Consider the following 16,534-nt stretch of genomic DNA (forward strand, 5'->3'; position numbering starts at 1 on the left):
AGTGGGAAATTAATACACTAATTCCTTTTTCATGGCTGGGTGAGCTAAGAGAATATTATAAGGGAATAAAAGAGTTGCTAATGTCCAAGAAGAGTATGAAGGATGACGTTCATTTTCTAAAAATCTGAAGTTCCCTTCCTCAGAATTTAACTTAGAATTAAGTAGGTGAAAAAAATGTGCATAAATATGTTTATTACAGTGTCTTAGACAAGAACAAAGAGTGCAAATAGCTTAAACAACCAATTTCAAAAAACAGTGTAATATGTTGTTTTTCCAGCACCAATAAACTCTCATAGGAAGACTACTGAAAATGTTCTTGTAAAAAGAGCAAACAAATTTATACATGCATTCCACATTTTCCAGCTACATAAACAATATTTACATGAAAATGATTATGTGAAAAGTTATTCTACAATGATTTTTTTCAAATTGTACATACTATTTTGCAGTCTTTTCGATTAAAAAAAATCCAAAGGGAAGTTAAAAAAAAAATAGGTGTTAACAGATTGACCTTTTCCAGGAGTAGGGTGGGGCACCCAATTCCACTCCCACACCAGAAGGCAGCCTGTACAAGGCATCGACTTTGTAGTCACACAGATCTGACTTTTGTTCCTGTACAAAGGTGTCTACTACATGCTTGACTTGGGCAACTTAAATTATTTCAACCTTCTCTTCACTCATCTGTAAAAATAAGAATACCACATACTCCATAAGGGTGACTGTAAGGAATACATAAAGTAGTATGTATTTCCATAATGCATGATACATAGTAAGTGGATGATAAATAAATGGTCACTACTACTTCTTAGGGCTATTTATTTTCCATTCCTCCCAGCCCTGTCCCCCATCCCTACCTAACCAGCCCTAAATGTTCTGGGCTAGCCAACTTGAGCTCAGCTCTTTGACTGTCTCCCCCCGCCCCCCCATCCACTTAGATCCAGTAGCATGCCTTTACCCAGGCACAGACTAAGCGCTAAATAATCGCCGTAACTTCTACACATCTAGCTCCCGCCTCCGTCAGGTTCAAACCCACCCATCCAACCTGCTCCATCCTTCCCCTTCCCATCCACACCAATGCTGAGATTTCTACCTTCCACAGTCCAACCCATTTCCCAACTGTGGTTAACTGTCAACAGGTTACTGCCAGACACTCATTCACGTGGCACCAAGCCCCTGACGGGGGCTTCACCAGGACCCAAAAACTACAGGAACACTCATTCGGTCATATGAGAGCACAGCAGTAAAAGACAGCTCCACTTGACTTGAATTTAAATCAGACTTTTTGAATGAATACTGTTTTTAAAAGACATAAATCTAGTTAATATATAATTTAGATATACAATTTACTAGTTAACACGCATGACATTCTCACTTTGTACCCAGACATGCTGACTCTAAGTCTCACCAGCCTTAGAAGGTCAGTATTATTAGCAACGCTTTACGGGTAATGAAGCACAGGAAGATGAAATAACTTGCCCAAGGTTACGCAGACAGTGGCTTGCAAAGCCAACAGCTGAACCCAGGTCTGTCTCAAAATACTGTGCTTTCTCCAAATGGTACATGAAATGTGATAAATTTTTTTAAAAAGAAATCCTCCAGAAGACATTACATAGTATAATAATACAAATATAAACACCCTTTTATCAAACACAAGTAGAAGTTAACACATGAGAGAAATTCTTAATTTATAGTCTTATAGTTTAAACAAAAGAATAAGAGACTGATTAATAGGCTAAAACTCCTTTCATTCACTTAGGAAATAGCTAATGAGTGCCTGCAAGTGCACTGCTACTGTGAGCATTTTCCTGCGTGAGAAAATGAATCCGGTCTACTAAAAACCTGTTTTAACACAAGATTCCAAGAAGGCATTTTATTTCTTCTATCAAATTGATTTAAAAGTTACTCAAAAGTTAAGGTATTATTAAAGGAGAAATGAAGACCATAAAACTATAAGCATATAAAGTAAAATGGCAAGTGTAGTGGGTTGAATAGTTTCCCTCCTCCCCAATTTCAAGTCTACCTGGAACCTCAGAAAGTAATCATACCTGGAAATAGAGTCTTTGCGGGCATAATGAGCTAAGGATCTCAAGATGAAATCATCCTCCTAAACTGAGGGTGAGCTTTATACCTAATGACCGGTGTCCTTCTAAGAAGAGGGGAGAACACAGGAAGACACACACAGACACACACAGACAGAAGGTGGCCGTGTAAAGACCAAGGCAGAGACTGCGGTTTTGCTGCCGCGAGCCAAGGAGCGCCAGCAGCCACCTGAAGCCAGAAGAGCTAAGGGGCAGACTCGCCCCCCCACCACACTCTCAGCCGGGCTGTGACCCTGCAAACCCCGGGCTGTGAGAGGTCAATCTGCTGGGTTAAGCCACCCAGTCCGTGGTACTTGGTTACCACAGCCCTAGGATATTGACCCAATACGTTTTTCAGTTTATAAGTGAGTTTTCTGAAATGATATTCACCATGAACATTAACAAGTTAACAGAATTAATATCTCTGGAAAACAGGTTTTCCGAACTGTACTGCACATGCCCAAGTGCTGTTAAGTGGAACACGCTGTGCAGGGCTGGGGACCAAGCAGATGCTCGGCGGGTACGAGCATCAGCTACTCGCCGTGCCCTCACACGCTGACGTCCGTAGGAGTCGCCTGGCTGGACAGGGCTTCTCGCTCCTAGCATCTTGCTCCTAGGCTCCATGTTCCAGCTCCTGTGGTTTTCTGCGTCTTGGAGTTGTGTCTCATCTTTCACAGACTACCAAGAGCCAATTCTTACAGCCAATGCTCTAATTTAGGGATTCTAATCTTCAATGGGCCAGAAAAATCATAAAACTAAAATTATTATAATAGATTTTTAAAAGTATGCTCTACAAAACACTAGGACTGGAGACTCCACTGAAAAAAATTCATAATCAAGAAAATCTGGGAAAGGACATGTTTTCCCTTTTCAAAATCACTATGGTCCCTGACAGGTAGCTCAGTTGGTGAGAGCATCATATACACCAAGGCTGTGGGTTCAGCCTCTGCTCAGGGCACATACAAGAAGCAACCAATGAATGTATCAATAAGTAGAACAACAAATCAATGTTTCTCTCTCCCTCACTCTCTCTCTCTCAAATCAATAAACAATTTCTTTAATCAGGTGTTCATATATGATTTAAAAACAAAAACAAAACCTTGCCCTGACTGGTGTGGCTGAGTGGGCTGGGTGTCACCCTGCAAAATGAAAGGTCGCTGGTTTGATCTCCAGTCAGGGAACATGCCCAGGTTATGGGCCAGGCCCCCAGTTGGGGGTGTGCAAGAGGCAACTGATGTTTGTCTCCTACATTGATGTTCCTCTCCCCCTTTCTCCCTTCCTTCCTGTCTCTGAAAATAAATAAATAAAATCTTTAAAAAAGCAGCTCACTATGCGTATTAACAGAGTAAAGGCTCTAAAATGCCCTGCAGTAAAGAAACCTGTTGAAAGTTGTTTAGCCTGGTGTTCCCCAATCCTGACTGGAGCGGTTTTTCCTTCTGAGGTTTTCCAACAATGTCCCAGCACTAAAGGCACTAAAATATTCCCTCCTTCAGAGAAGGCAGGATCCCCTCTAACTACTCCTCCTCCGTCTTTCTTCCCTGCAAATCTGGGTAATTTAAGACCATCATATGATAATCTGTGCTTTTGTTTCTTAATAGGAACAGAAATATTTGCCTTGAACTCAATTACCAAAATACTTCAATGTTAGGACTTCAGAAGCATAATACTTTTGGAACCATAGTGTCTGATAGCTTAGGAAATACACATGATCACATTTAAGCCTCGCAATAACTGTAGTTTTCTCAAAACTAGACCAAAGATTCTCCACTGACTACACTCAGTTGCAGCCCAGTTAATTGCTCTCTAATCAATCATTCCAATCAGCAATGTATGTCTTTGCATGCTTTTTAAATTTACATAAATATCAAGTGTATATATTCTTCTACTTCTGCTTTAGCGACCTAATCTTACATACTTGTGATTTGCCCACGCTGATATATATAAGCTCCAGTTCGTAGCTTAAACGGACCGTGTCATAAACGGACCGTGGCAGGATATGCACTACTGAGATGTCCCCTTTTTCCCAAAGCTCAAAGGTTTACTTTTCAGACTTCTCCTGTTTTACAGTAGTGCTAAGATGCTGCTCTTGAACAAAATGGAAAATCTGCACACAACTCACAGCAAAAGTTACCATAATTCATGTCTCCCTCACAAGAACAGCAGAATAGTCAACTAAATATTAGCTAACAGCCCGCTCTGGCTCTCCAAAGGGAACTTTGTGTAATGGTAGGACATTGTAACAAATGCTCTTCTAACCAGACATGTAATCCTGAACTGAATCAAGATCATACTTTGAAAGAGAAGATTTTAAACAGGAAACAGATGCCACCCACAAAGGCAGAAATATCTATTGAGGATATTCTAATCACCTAACAACTTCATCCCCAGTCTAAAATGCAAAAAAATTAAAATCTCACTTCTAAAAATATTGGCTAAAAAAAACAGTCCTGGAAAGGGGTAAGCTTTAAAAGCTATAGGTAGAAACTTGAGGAAGCTACCTTTTAACAAAACATTTCGGGCACCCATGAGGCACACCACCCAGCACGTCTCACCCACCAATGGCTGAAGCATAAATAGGACAACTCAAGCCCAGCGTGACTCCTCCCAGATCTTTCTCCTTCCTCTCTCTCCAGAGAGCCCACTCCCTTGAATGTGGTGTTTGTCTTTCCCACAAGTATGACTCCATAAACAATATAGTGAGATTGTTTTCCCATGCTTAGCTTGCAAATTTAATTTTGTATACTCTTTCACTACACACTTCAAAAGTGCAAAAGGGTAAGCAGTGAAATGTCCCCCTGCTACCTAGTTCCCCTCCCCTCAACAACTAATGTAACAGTTTCATTTGGATCTTGAAAGAAACAGTCTATACCTAAGTATTTACACTTAGATACATAGTTGCCCTGCTTCTTATACCTAATGATAGGTATGCTCTACATGTTGTTCTATTACCTCCTTATTCTTCCTCTTAAAAAAATACACCTTGGAAACTGTTTCTTAAATTATATAGTCTCTTGCTCTTTTTTTTTATTCATGTATGCAAGGCAAATCACTGTATGAATAAACCATAATTTAACTATAATCCTACTAGAAAGTTACTTCCAATCTTTGTATTTACAAATAGGGAAATGAATACCTCATCATTTCACAAACAGGAGTATATCTACAGGATGAATTCCTGGAAGCTGAATTATTGGGTTAATTTTAATAAATACTGTCACACTCTACAGAGGGGATGCCAACTTACATTCCAACCAGCAATGTATGTTTTTACATGCTTTTTAAATTTACATAAATATCAAGTATATATATTCTCCTATTTCTGCTTTAGTGACCTAATCTTACATACCTGCGATTCACGCATACTGATAACATATAAGCTCTAGTTCGCATATAGATTTTTTTTTTACTTAAATAACTTCCACTGTGACTCATTTACAAAGGAAACACTCACCTACTTAACTGACATTGAAGTTTTATGTAGAGATACTCGCCAACCTAATAGATTCTATGTATGAACAACTCAAAGGCAGCTTTCTCTTGGAAAGCTAACAAAAACTGCCAGTTTAATGTACTGCAAGAGCCACGCAAGCCTTTGCTCACTCAGGCTGTTAGAACCTCTGCCTGGAGGGAAAGGGGTGGGTCAGCAAGGGAGAGGAGACTAACACCATGCGGGGGGGGGGGGGGGGCAGGGTGGCGCTTGGAAGTAATAAAAGAGAGTTCAAGCCTAATTCCAAATTAACCCTAGTGGTCTGTTTAAACTTTCCCCTCAAAGTGTTACCAACGGATGCTTTTAGCCTGTAATAGGAAACAAAATAATCATTATAAATTTACAATTACTTCATAAATGCCTTTTCTATGTTGATTTTACCAGTGGGTTTAACTAACTTTAAAAGCTCTTTCTACTTCCAAGTTACCTCCGTTAAACTATATGGCTAACTCTACCATTCATAAGAAGTCTTGTCAAATTAAGGCGGGTGTAAGTTACCAATATCACCACTGGAGTAGCTACTGTTGCCTGGTCACTGAGCACCGATATCCCCCTTCCTCCTAATAATACCCATTTCTGTCTAGGTAACGACCCCATCCCCCTACACTATCCACGTACTTCAGAAGATCCCCTGCCCTGCCCCGCTACACACACCCCACACACATCCGAGAGCGGCCATACCCCTCCAAGGGGATCCCGCTTCCTTGGCTAGTGCCCGCTGAGGGCGCCAGCCTCCGCCAGTCGGCACGGCACCCCTGGCCAGCCAGAGGGACTGGGTGAGCCAATGCGCTTCACGAGAGGTGCACCAGCAGGCCCGCCCGAAAGAAGTACATGAAGAGATGCTCCTGGCTAGGTGGAGTTGAATTTTCTATTAGGACAAAAAGCATCCCAACTGTTTAACAACTTAAAAATGCACTGGTTGAGGGTTTTGACCCACATCAACTAACGTATTTATGAACAAATTGAACCATATCTATGCATCCTGTGATCCTTTGACTAATACCGGCCCTTCTACATTTGATGAAGTTGTTGACTTGGAAGTGAAGCAATGAGGAGTGAAGGCTAAGGAACAGCAAGTCACTGTTCCTCACGTCACAGCCACATCACAGAGCAAATCCAGAACACAAAAAATTTCCTCTTCCTTTCCTATCTGCCATGCCAAAAGCCACCTAGCAAATTAAAAAAAAAAAAAAAAAATTAGACCTGACCCTGCTCGGGTCCGTATGTCTATATTAGGAGAATGATGAGCACCCCAACCCAAGCCGAGCTGGGGAAGGGGTGAGGGCATCAATACTGTCGTCACCATGGGGCTGGGGGCGGGGGGCAGTGTAGGAATTAATGAGCTTTTCTTACCAATACCTTTAAACTAAAAGCAGTTTGTAATTGCTAACAAGCGAAGAGACAGCACAGCCAAAATAAATAACTTCGGGGAACAACACCGTCTTACTGACCTAATACACACCCACCCTAATGGGTGTTATTACCCTACCTTGCCATTTGTTTCTTCCTTTCTCACATTGTTGGCCCCGCTGATTTTCCTACGAGGGGTTAGGCAGTTGTTTCCCTGTGCGCTACACAGCGACTTTCCAGTTCCATGACTCAGAAAGGGCAAAAGGAGGGGTTCTCCTCCTCCGTCCCTAGATAAAGTCAGAACGTTTTTAATTTAGCTCTAGTACAGCAAGGCTGTTAGCTGATTCACTGTACAGACTTCCACAAACTTTTCCTTTTTTCAAGTCAAAGAGTTACATGCAAGTCACAGGCTGTGAAAGCCAACGCCTGAATTGTTCTCTGTTTCATACTTTTTCCCTCTGCATCCCTCATAACAAAGTCAAATTTTTTTTCTTAAAACATGCCTCACAAAGTTTTCAGTTACACTTTTGTGCCAGAATTGGGTGGACTGAAGAGCAATTTGCTGTTTCCAGGAAACTGTGTTGAAACACAAGAGTAAGAGAGTCCACACACTTTTCCTTTAAAAAAAGAAAAAAACTTCAAATGATGTGCACTAAATTGCTTATCAAAATATAAATACCCTGTGAAAATAAATGGAAAGGAACTGCATTGAAGGACTGATAAATGCTATCCGGAGGCAACATCCGCACTAACTGCCAGGCTGAGGTTCGGCACAGAGACTGCAAACTGGTGATTCAGAAACCCTGAAGGCACGGGGTCTGCATTCAGAACACAAGCCGTGCATCGCAAATGCGGGACCAGCGTTTGATGCATTAACTCCTCCGAAAAATAATTAGTCACCCTTTCCGACAGGATGGCCTCTTTTTTTTTTTTCCCCCAATTCTGTAAGCTACCCGTAACGCAGCCTGACTTTTTGGGGAACACACTTCACACTGAGAATCGGCCGCTGCAGGTACGTCGACAGCACCCCGGAGAGGACGGAAACACGGACAATGCCGAGAACTGCCAGGGAAGCGAGGGGGCCGGCCCTGAGCCGAGGGAGCACTGCCCGGGCGAGCCGGGGCCGCGGGCAGAGCCCCCCAGGCCGCGCGCGGCCCCCGCCCTGCCACCTGGGAAAGTTCGCCCCACCGCGTCCCCGCCCCTCGCGCGGGCGAGCCCCCGGCCGCGGCGCCGTCGCCATGGCGACCGGCCCCCACCCCACCCCCACCGGCCGCGGAGGGCCCGGCCGGCCGCGGCCTCGGGCTCCGCTCCCGCCGGACGCAGGACCCGGGCTCCCGAACTGGGGGGCGGGGGACGCGGGGGACACAGGGGATGAAGAGGTGCGCGAGGCGGAGGTCGCCGGATCGGGGGCTGGGGCCCAGCCCCGCCCGAAGGTCCTCACCCTTCACTTTGCCGAAGGTGCCGACCCCCAGCGTGTCCCCCAGGATGTAGTGGCCGATCTTCACCCGCCCGTCGTGTTTCTGCTTCTCGGCCGTCGCCATCTTCCTCCAGGAACTGAGCCTGCGCATGGCGCCGCGGGAGGGGGCGGAGGGGGCGGGCAGGGCCGCGCCGGGGGCGGGCGGGGGTGTGGGGACTCGGGAGGGGGGCCCGCCGCCAGCCGCCGCCCAGCGCAGCCCGCCGAGGCCCCGCCGCTGCCGCCGCCGCCGCCGCCGCCGCCGCCGCCGCCGCCGCTGGCGCAGACGCTCCCCCTGGCGGGGCGGGAACCGTCTCCCGCGCTCGCCCGCATCGCAGCCGCGCGGCGCCCGCCCACCTGCACGCGGGACGGGGCGGGCTGGCGGGGCGGCCGCCCCTCCCGGGCTCCGTCCCCTCCGCCCGCAGGGGTCTGCCCCAGGGATCTCTGCGGCCGCGGGGCAGCGCTCCGGGGCGGCGGCAGCCCGCTGGCGCAGGGCAGCGGCGCGGCTGGCTACGGGAGCAGCCCGCGCCGGAGCGTGGTCGGGGCACCGCCCTGCCGCCGCCCTCCAGCCTCTGCGTTTTCCCTGCGCGGGTGGAATCCGGCAGCCACGGGCAGTTGTCAGTTACTTCTTTGACGAGTCCCACCCCCCTCTCGCCGCTATTTTTTTTTAATTTAATTTTATATTTTATTTTTTTACTTTGAGCCAGGAAGTCGCCCTTGGGCACCTTGACAGCGCAAGCAGCGCTGTGGGTCTTGCTTCCACCTGGACGCTTTCCTGAAATGTCCTCCCCAGAGCCAGGTCTGTTGGAGGGACTAGGTTGGGGATGTGTGTGAATCTATTTGTGCTCGGGGACTGGGGTGCTACCCACACATTTTGATGCATGGGAATTAGTATTTTAGACTACCATTAAAATGTAGACTTTCACTGAACTGAAAATAACGCTTGCAGTTGCATCCACCACATCAGTCAACAGTTTGTTTTTTTTTGGGGGGGGGGGGTTGGTTGGGGTTTTTTAGTCAATAAAAATGACCGGCATTTAAACTATATTTTAATGAGAACATTTTCTCACCATCTTTAAAAGAAAATGGTTTGCACTTTTCAATCCAAAATAGCTCTGGCATCGGGACTTAATTGCTCTCTGGTCCAGGGGGCGTGGGCGCCGCGCACTAACCCCCCAGGGCTCTGGGGGCACGTGTGGCTTGTCCTCTTTGGGAGTCCTCGGGGCAGCGCAGGGGCTGGGTTCTTACCGAGCATTTCACCACTTTCGGTTTTGCAATCACTGAAGGGATGTTTCTGGGAACTTGAAAACACGCTTTTTCTAACCCAAGCATCTTTATTACATCTTTTTCCCAATATGGATGTCTTTCGGTACGTTTTATTCTGGTAACAATACGCAGTTTATGAGGATGCTGTGCCCCGCCACCGTATTTCTCCTGATCTGCAGGTGAAGGCTGAAACACCGTATCTAGAATTCTTGACTTGTAAATTTATGACGATTCTGCTCTGTGCAAACAAGACACTCGCACTCTTTGTCACAGTTTGTGATCTGCCTGGGCGCCTCTGAACTACTGAGCCGAAACCCAGGCCGGGGTGATGACTGTCCTCGGCAGAGGCTGCGGACAGGGAGCTGAGCACGGGGAGCCGGCAAATACTGTGCTTGGAATGAGTAAGATCTGGGCTCTTACCTATACAAATGGCATCATGCCGTATCACAGGGGAAGTAGAGAAAGTATACTTACTTATAATGAATATACTTCCTTTGTAAACAAAGGAATTTTTAAGTGAGTTTATTGCTTGACGTAGGCAGAAACGAGTCAGATCATATAAACTGCTTTCTTGGGGGGTGCCAACCCCCCCCAAAAAAGCAATTTCTAGTATCTTAATTTTGCAGCATCATAGCACTTGGGCCAGTGTCAACAGGCAAAGAGTTGGACTCTTCATGAAAATAAAATTTTAAAAAGACTGAAAATGTTATTTTTTCCCAGGGAAAATTATGAAACTATCCTGATTCATATAGGCTTTCTATTTATGAAATCAAAGCAACATGCATTAATTATTGCTTTGTTTCAAGCAAGGTACTGCAGAGGACCCAAAAGCCTTTGAGCTTAGAACACATGAAATAAACAGAGAATAGTTACAGCTCTCCGTGGGGAGAGCATCAATTCCTGCTTTTTAGGGACGGCTTATATTTGGAAGGGCCAAAAAGTTAGGAAACCTTTGATTACTGAGATATTTAGTAGGGGCAATGACTACTGCTGTAATTTTTGCTTTCTGGTTTCTTCACCTTCACTGGTTTGCCTTGTGAGTTCCTGCAGCTCAGGCTTTTGGGATCTCTACCAAGGAGAAGGAGCTCTCTGGATTCTCTTAAAAGAAAAAAAAAAAAAAAAAAAAAAAAACACTTTAATTTCCCCCCACCCCCAGAAATAAATTAAATTACTTTAAATTTATATCTGTTTTCTTTTAACATAAAAGGAAAAAAATCACAAGATTCCTCAGCTTCTTATAGTTCTAGTGAAGCCAGAGCGTCTTACAAGGGAGCAAACAGAAGCTGAATTTTGCAAATCCATGGCCAGTCTTCCCTGAAACTATGAAGACATGATTCAGAAAGAACAAACTTTTTTTTTTACATATATATATATATATATATATATATATATATCAGGAACATCAGTTTGCTTCTGCTTTGGGGTTATTTTAGATTATAATTCTATTTAATAAGTATTTATTAAATACCACTATTCACTCAAAAGCATTGTTGGAGAAATGAAACCTAAAATCATAGATCAAAGAACTGACTAGGAACTTTGAAGTCACCTTATCCAGTCTCCGACAGTCTGTTCAAGCAGCTTTTACTGCTGTTTTTTCTTGTCCCATTAAAAACTGAATGTTTCTAAGAAAGTAAATAATAACAGTAATAAGCCTTCTTTATTTCTTTGCTTTTTCTCTTTCCTTCATTCCTTTTTAAAAATTTTTGTCACATTTTCTTCCACTCTTCCTTTTATTCTCCCATTGATCCATAACTGAGACCTTCACATCCAGCATCTGATAACCACCAGACACTGTGGATAGATACAAAATGACAAGTCATGTTCCCTGCTCTGGAGGAGCTTCTAATCTAGGATGGCAGTTCTCTGAGTCCTCTCCCCCATCTTCCTCAAACAGATAACATTCACATGTTCAACATCTTCCAGGGCAGATGCAAAGATAAGGTGGACAGTGGCTTCCACCCAGTCTCTGGACCCATCCGTTGTAACTCTGCCCCTAACAAAGCAAAGCAAATTGGAATATAAGTGGGCAGGAGTGACATCATAGAAGTAGCCTTGAATCCACTCTAGTTTAAAGCGAGGGAAAAAGTACTTGTTTTCGGACTTCAGTACTTCAGCTTTCATTAGTACAATTTCAGCACCGATGACATACCCAGATGACCCAGAACTGCGGGGGAGACGCTCAGCAGTTACTTGTCAGCTGCTTCCTCTGTGGCCCTTCAGAGAGCCTTTCAGGGAGGGGAGTCCTCCTAGCCTTTTCGTCTCAAGAACGTCACAGTGTTGGTACACCCGACATTACACCACCTCACTGCCTTCCTCTAAATACGGTGACCAGAGGTAAAAATTCTGTAGCTACATTATAACTTATATTCAGTATTTATTAAACACACACCTAGGTACATATTAGGCAGTTTGCTAGGACTCAAAAAACAAAGGAACAATATCTGCCTTCAACATGTCATAGCAATGTGGGAGATGCTACAAAAACAAAAAGAAAAAAAAAAACCAGAGCTCGGTGCACTCATTCGCGCCTGCAGGATGCAGCCGTCAGAAAGCCAAAATACCAGGCTGCCTGGTTCCAGGCTGGACGCCTAGCCAACTACTGCTTGGAGCTTCAGAGCCATGGCAACAAAGGAGTCAGACATCAAAGCAGTCGACCCTCACCTCATCAACCATTTCCAGCAAACCGGACTCTGAAAAACTGAACTGTGCTCTCAGATGTACTCTCGTGGGACATACAGAAGCAGTATCATCGGTTAAGTTTAGTCCTAGTGGACTAGATTTTTAAGTTGGAGAATGGCTAGCAAGTTCTTCTGCTGAGAAAGTAATTATAATTCGGGGAGTGTATGATGGAAAAGATGAGAAAACACTTTAGGTCACAATCTGGAAATACCAGATGTTGATTGGTCATCAGATTCCAGGCGTCTTGTTTCTGCCTCGGATGATAAAACTCTAAAGTTGGAGATGTGAGATGTGGAAAGCGTTTGAAAACGCTGAAGGGACACAGTAATTACGTATTTTGCTGTAATTTCAATCCACCATCCAACCTCATAATTTCAGGATCTTTTGATGAGAGTGTGAAAACATGGGAGGTGAAAGTGGGAAAGTGTCTCAAAACTTTGCTCATTCTGACCCAGTTTCCGCTGCTCCTTTTCACTGTAATGGGCCCATGATGGTGTCTGGCAGGTATGACAGTGTCTGTGGGACCTGGGATGCTGCCTCAGGCCAGTGTTTGAAAACACTTAATGATGACAGCCCTCCTCTTTTGTAAAACTTCCTCCGATGGTAAATATATTCTCATTGCAACTTTGGACAATACTCAAACTATGGGATTACAGTAGCGATAGATGCCTGAAGACATAAACCAGTCATAAGAATGAGAAATGCTAAATATTAGCCAACTTTTCGGTTACTGGTGGAAAGTGGATTGTGTCTGGATCAGAGGATAACATGGTTTACATTTGGAATCTGCAGACTAAAGAGATTGTACAGAAATGACAAGGTCATACAGATGTAACCTCACCAGCTTGTCGTCCTACAGAAAACATCATTGCATCAGCAGCGTTAGGAAATGACAAAACAGTTAAGCCATGTGTAACTGCTAAACTCTTTAGAAAGAAGAAGTAGAGTCAAGTTGGAAAGAAGATATTTGAAAAGATGATTTCTCTTAATTTTGGCATGGTTTTATATTTCTTTTTAACATTGTCTTGGATTATGTAAGATTTTATGACCTATATCCTAAATTTACAAAACAAGACAGTTGGAAAATCAAGTCTGGAAACTAGGGCTTCTGACGTTTTATCTTGAAGTTTGCTATTAATCTCTTGTGTCTGTCCCTAAACAGATTTCCATTCTATTCCTGTCAATGACTATCCTAGAGGATTGGTGTATTGATACTTGAGAAACATTTAGAAGATTCACAAGACAGAATGACTGACTAAATGAGGGGAGCAAAGGAGTTTCGAATAACCCCAAGGTTTTTGGTTTGGGAGATCAAGTGAGTAAGACCATAAGCCTGTGATGATGATGGATTGAAGATGTATGTCAGATGCCGCTCACACACTTTAAGTGACAGCCCTACATGATGGGATGTGAAATGGTCCACAGAATCAAGCCTGCAAACTGGGGAGAAGAGGTGATGGTTAGATTTGTTCTGAAAGTCTCAAACATTATGAATGGCATTTTACTAAAGGACCCCTCAATGCCTTGTCAGGTTGTGCCCTCTCGTGATTTTCAAGCAAACTAAACATCTGAACGGGAAGCCACTCTCTTGCATTGTGTCGGACCCACCAGCTCCTACCCCTGCATCAAGCTTAGTTCAGAAATCACCACTTTGTGGAGCCACCACTGCCTGCCCAACTCCAACCACAATTGACAGCTGAGTTAGGTTTTCTTGCTATTTCTATAGTTTCTGTTAGTAAAGTTAAAATGTATCATTTACCAATTGTATTGTAATGGTTTCATGGACCATGTTTCCAGCATATTATGTGCTCTGTAGAGCCAGTTAAGTATATTATTCATCTTTGTAGTCTCAGTTTTTGTATACTTGGTGGACTCAAATAATGTTTGATGATAGCGAATTATACCACAAAAAAAGCCAAAAAACAAAAAAAACACACATATATTTGGACCTAGTGGATTGAGTGCCAGCCTGCTAACCAAAGGGTCGCCGGTTCGATTCATAGTAAGGGCACATGCCTGGGTTGGGGGCCAGATCCTCAGTAGGGGGTGCATGAGAGGCAAACACACTGACATCTCTCTCCCTCTCTCCCTCCCTTCCCCTCTCTAAAAAAAATAAAATCAATACACACACACACACACCCACCCCCCCACCCCTGCACGGGATTATGATAAGTTGGTATAAGCTTTAACTGTGGAAGTCCGTTAGGGCTTGCACTTCAATATATTTAGAGGAGCATTAAGAGATGGTGCTTCGTACTCAAAGCAAAGGGTGGCAGGCTTTGGGGAGGCAACCCACACAGGACGAGCATGTACAGACTCACGGAGGGAGGGAAGGCTCTGGCTCTCTAAAGAGCAAGTGGTTAGAGGGGTTGGGGTGAGGGCACGTTATAGTCCAAATCCTTAACCTTACACTATGTACCTCCAGGTATGTAGTGTAAGAAGTGAGTTTTGAATTATAGGACACCCTGCTGGTGTTCGGGAATTGGGTCGTTTCAGATACAGACCCACTTGGATCAGCCTTGTAGTGTAATTAAGCTGTGCCTAGCTGCATTCTAAGGTACTGCATCCGGTCTGAAACAGTGCTTTTAGCTTACTAGTTCTTTGCTAAAGCAAGTATTTCCCATACTTACCTGGCAGGGGAGATCCATGAACCCAGGGGTGGTTTTGCCAGGGCGAGGCATATTAATTGTACTCTGGATGTGCTGACACCTACGATTCCCCTAAATGTGGGAAATTTAACTGCGTAATTCGTGGTAGTGAGGACTGCATTAGAGCTCGCCCCTGGTTTAAAAAGAAATATTTCCTACTTTCCTTTCTGGTTAGTTTCTGTGAGCCATGGAAAGGGGCTTTCTCGGGAATACAAAAAGAAGAACGCTCTTTCGGAGTTAAAGCGATCGTTTGCAGGCCATCAGGAGCATTCTGCCTGTTTGACAATTGCATTTTTGATCAACTGGCAAGCCTATTTGCAAACAATTCTTTTTTTTATTAATTGTTCAAATACATTTTCCCACCACCACTTTCCCTGTTTGCGAACAATTCTTAATTATCTGGGAGTGCATTAATCCTGGGAGCAGGCAAAATGCATGGTGTGCTGGAGAGGTTGCATTGATGGAGAAAGTATGACCTTGAGACTGAACTTGAACTCACATGGTAGGAATCCCAGGAATAAGCTTTCTCTGCTCTTTGCCTTTCAACGGATTCCCCACCAACTAGCTGAGGAGCCTCAATCAGGGATAACCCCCAAATGCTTAACCATCCGTGCCTGGAGAGCAAGAGGGTTTTTTTTGGCGGGGGGCGGGGGGTGGGGGCAATAATGGCTTTAAGTGCCTGACGGATACTAGGAGTAGGGCACGTTAGTACCATTACTTGAAGCACCCACATGCTTTCCATTCTCAGGCTAACTTGTGGGGATGAAGTGTGCTGAGTGACTGAGGTGGGCATGGGGGGGTGCACCGAGGAGCCGCGGAATCATCAGAGGAGGGAGCTGGGGAGAAAAGTGTGGCAAAGACAAACATTGCCCCCACTATTTACGGAATAATCTTTGGCAATCCCATGGGCTATGGGGCTTTCACTAACTGCTTGACACAGCAAAACAGGCAGCTGAGTAAGAGCTAGAGACGTCAGTGTTGTTTTCAGAAACTTAGAGGTGTACTTTGGAGTGTTCAGCCTGAAATACCTACATTAAAGCAGGTCAAGGACCCAACAAGGCTGTTTAATTGTGTAGGTTACTCAGTTCTTACTGATGCAGCCACCTCCACGGGTCCCAGTCCAGGTCCTCTGGAAGTCATACCATCTTCCCACGATGTCCAGATTTGAGCTTCCTCAAAGCTCATTAGCACCTTTGAGGGCTGAAAGGGGAAGGGGGAGGTCGCTCCCAAAGGCCTTCCCGCAGCCCCCTTCATTCCTGCGACCCAGAGGAGAGCTCAGTGCTCTATCTCCTCTGCTGCGGGCAGAGCCGTCACAGGACTTCCTGGTCCATGGTAACTGCAAGGGAGACCCTGGGGTCACCTAACTGGGTGCCCCGAGCCCCGAACCCCCGTCTGGTTAACTGCCCCTGACAGCGCTGCAAGGAAGGCTGAGGCGGGCCGAGGGGCGGCCGGTCCATCGCCTTGGCAGCACTTTCACCCAGCAGCGCAGCGCAAACGCTAGGGAGCTCCTTTAACCTTTAACCACCTTCCCTCAAGCTGCAGGGACTGTTCCGGAAGAAATTAGAAAGCA

General features: G+C 44.9%; 1 protein-coding gene, 1 non-coding gene and 2 pseudogenes across 2 annotated transcripts in view; 2 read left to right on the plus strand and 2 right to left on the minus strand.

Annotated features, from left to right (window-relative positions):
* Positions 1–8,499, minus strand: part of PRKAA1 (protein kinase AMP-activated catalytic subunit alpha 1) — a 30,738-nt gene extending 22,239 nt beyond the window's left edge. Inside the window, exon 1 of the mRNA XM_054583970.1 lies at positions 8,357–8,499. Within this exon, the coding sequence (XP_054439945.1) occupies positions 8,357–8,483 (127 nt within the window). The 5' untranslated portion in view covers positions 8,484–8,499. The remainder of the gene's footprint in view (positions 1–8,356) is intronic.
* Positions 8,500–9,467: 968 nt separating this feature from the next.
* LOC129079036 (39S ribosomal protein L30, mitochondrial-like) lies at positions 9,468–12,036 on the minus strand (annotated as a pseudogene).
* A 205-nt stretch (positions 12,037–12,241) lies between these two features.
* LOC129079037 (WD repeat-containing protein 5B-like) lies at positions 12,242–13,261 on the plus strand (annotated as a pseudogene).
* Positions 13,262–14,938: 1,677 nt separating this feature from the next.
* Positions 14,939–15,100, plus strand: LOC129079062 (U1 spliceosomal RNA). The gene has a single exon (XR_008530040.1). It is a non-coding gene; the product is annotated as a U1 spliceosomal RNA (small nuclear RNA).
* Positions 15,101–16,534: the final 1,434 nt, after the last annotated feature.

This window comes from Pteronotus mesoamericanus, unplaced genomic scaffold (assembly GCF_021234165.1).
Source record: "Pteronotus mesoamericanus isolate MK-2021 breed Mesoamerican mustached bat unplaced genomic scaffold, CSHL_Meso_final contig_75, whole genome shotgun sequence".
Taxonomy (NCBI): domain Eukaryota; kingdom Metazoa; phylum Chordata; class Mammalia; order Chiroptera; family Mormoopidae; genus Pteronotus; species Pteronotus mesoamericanus.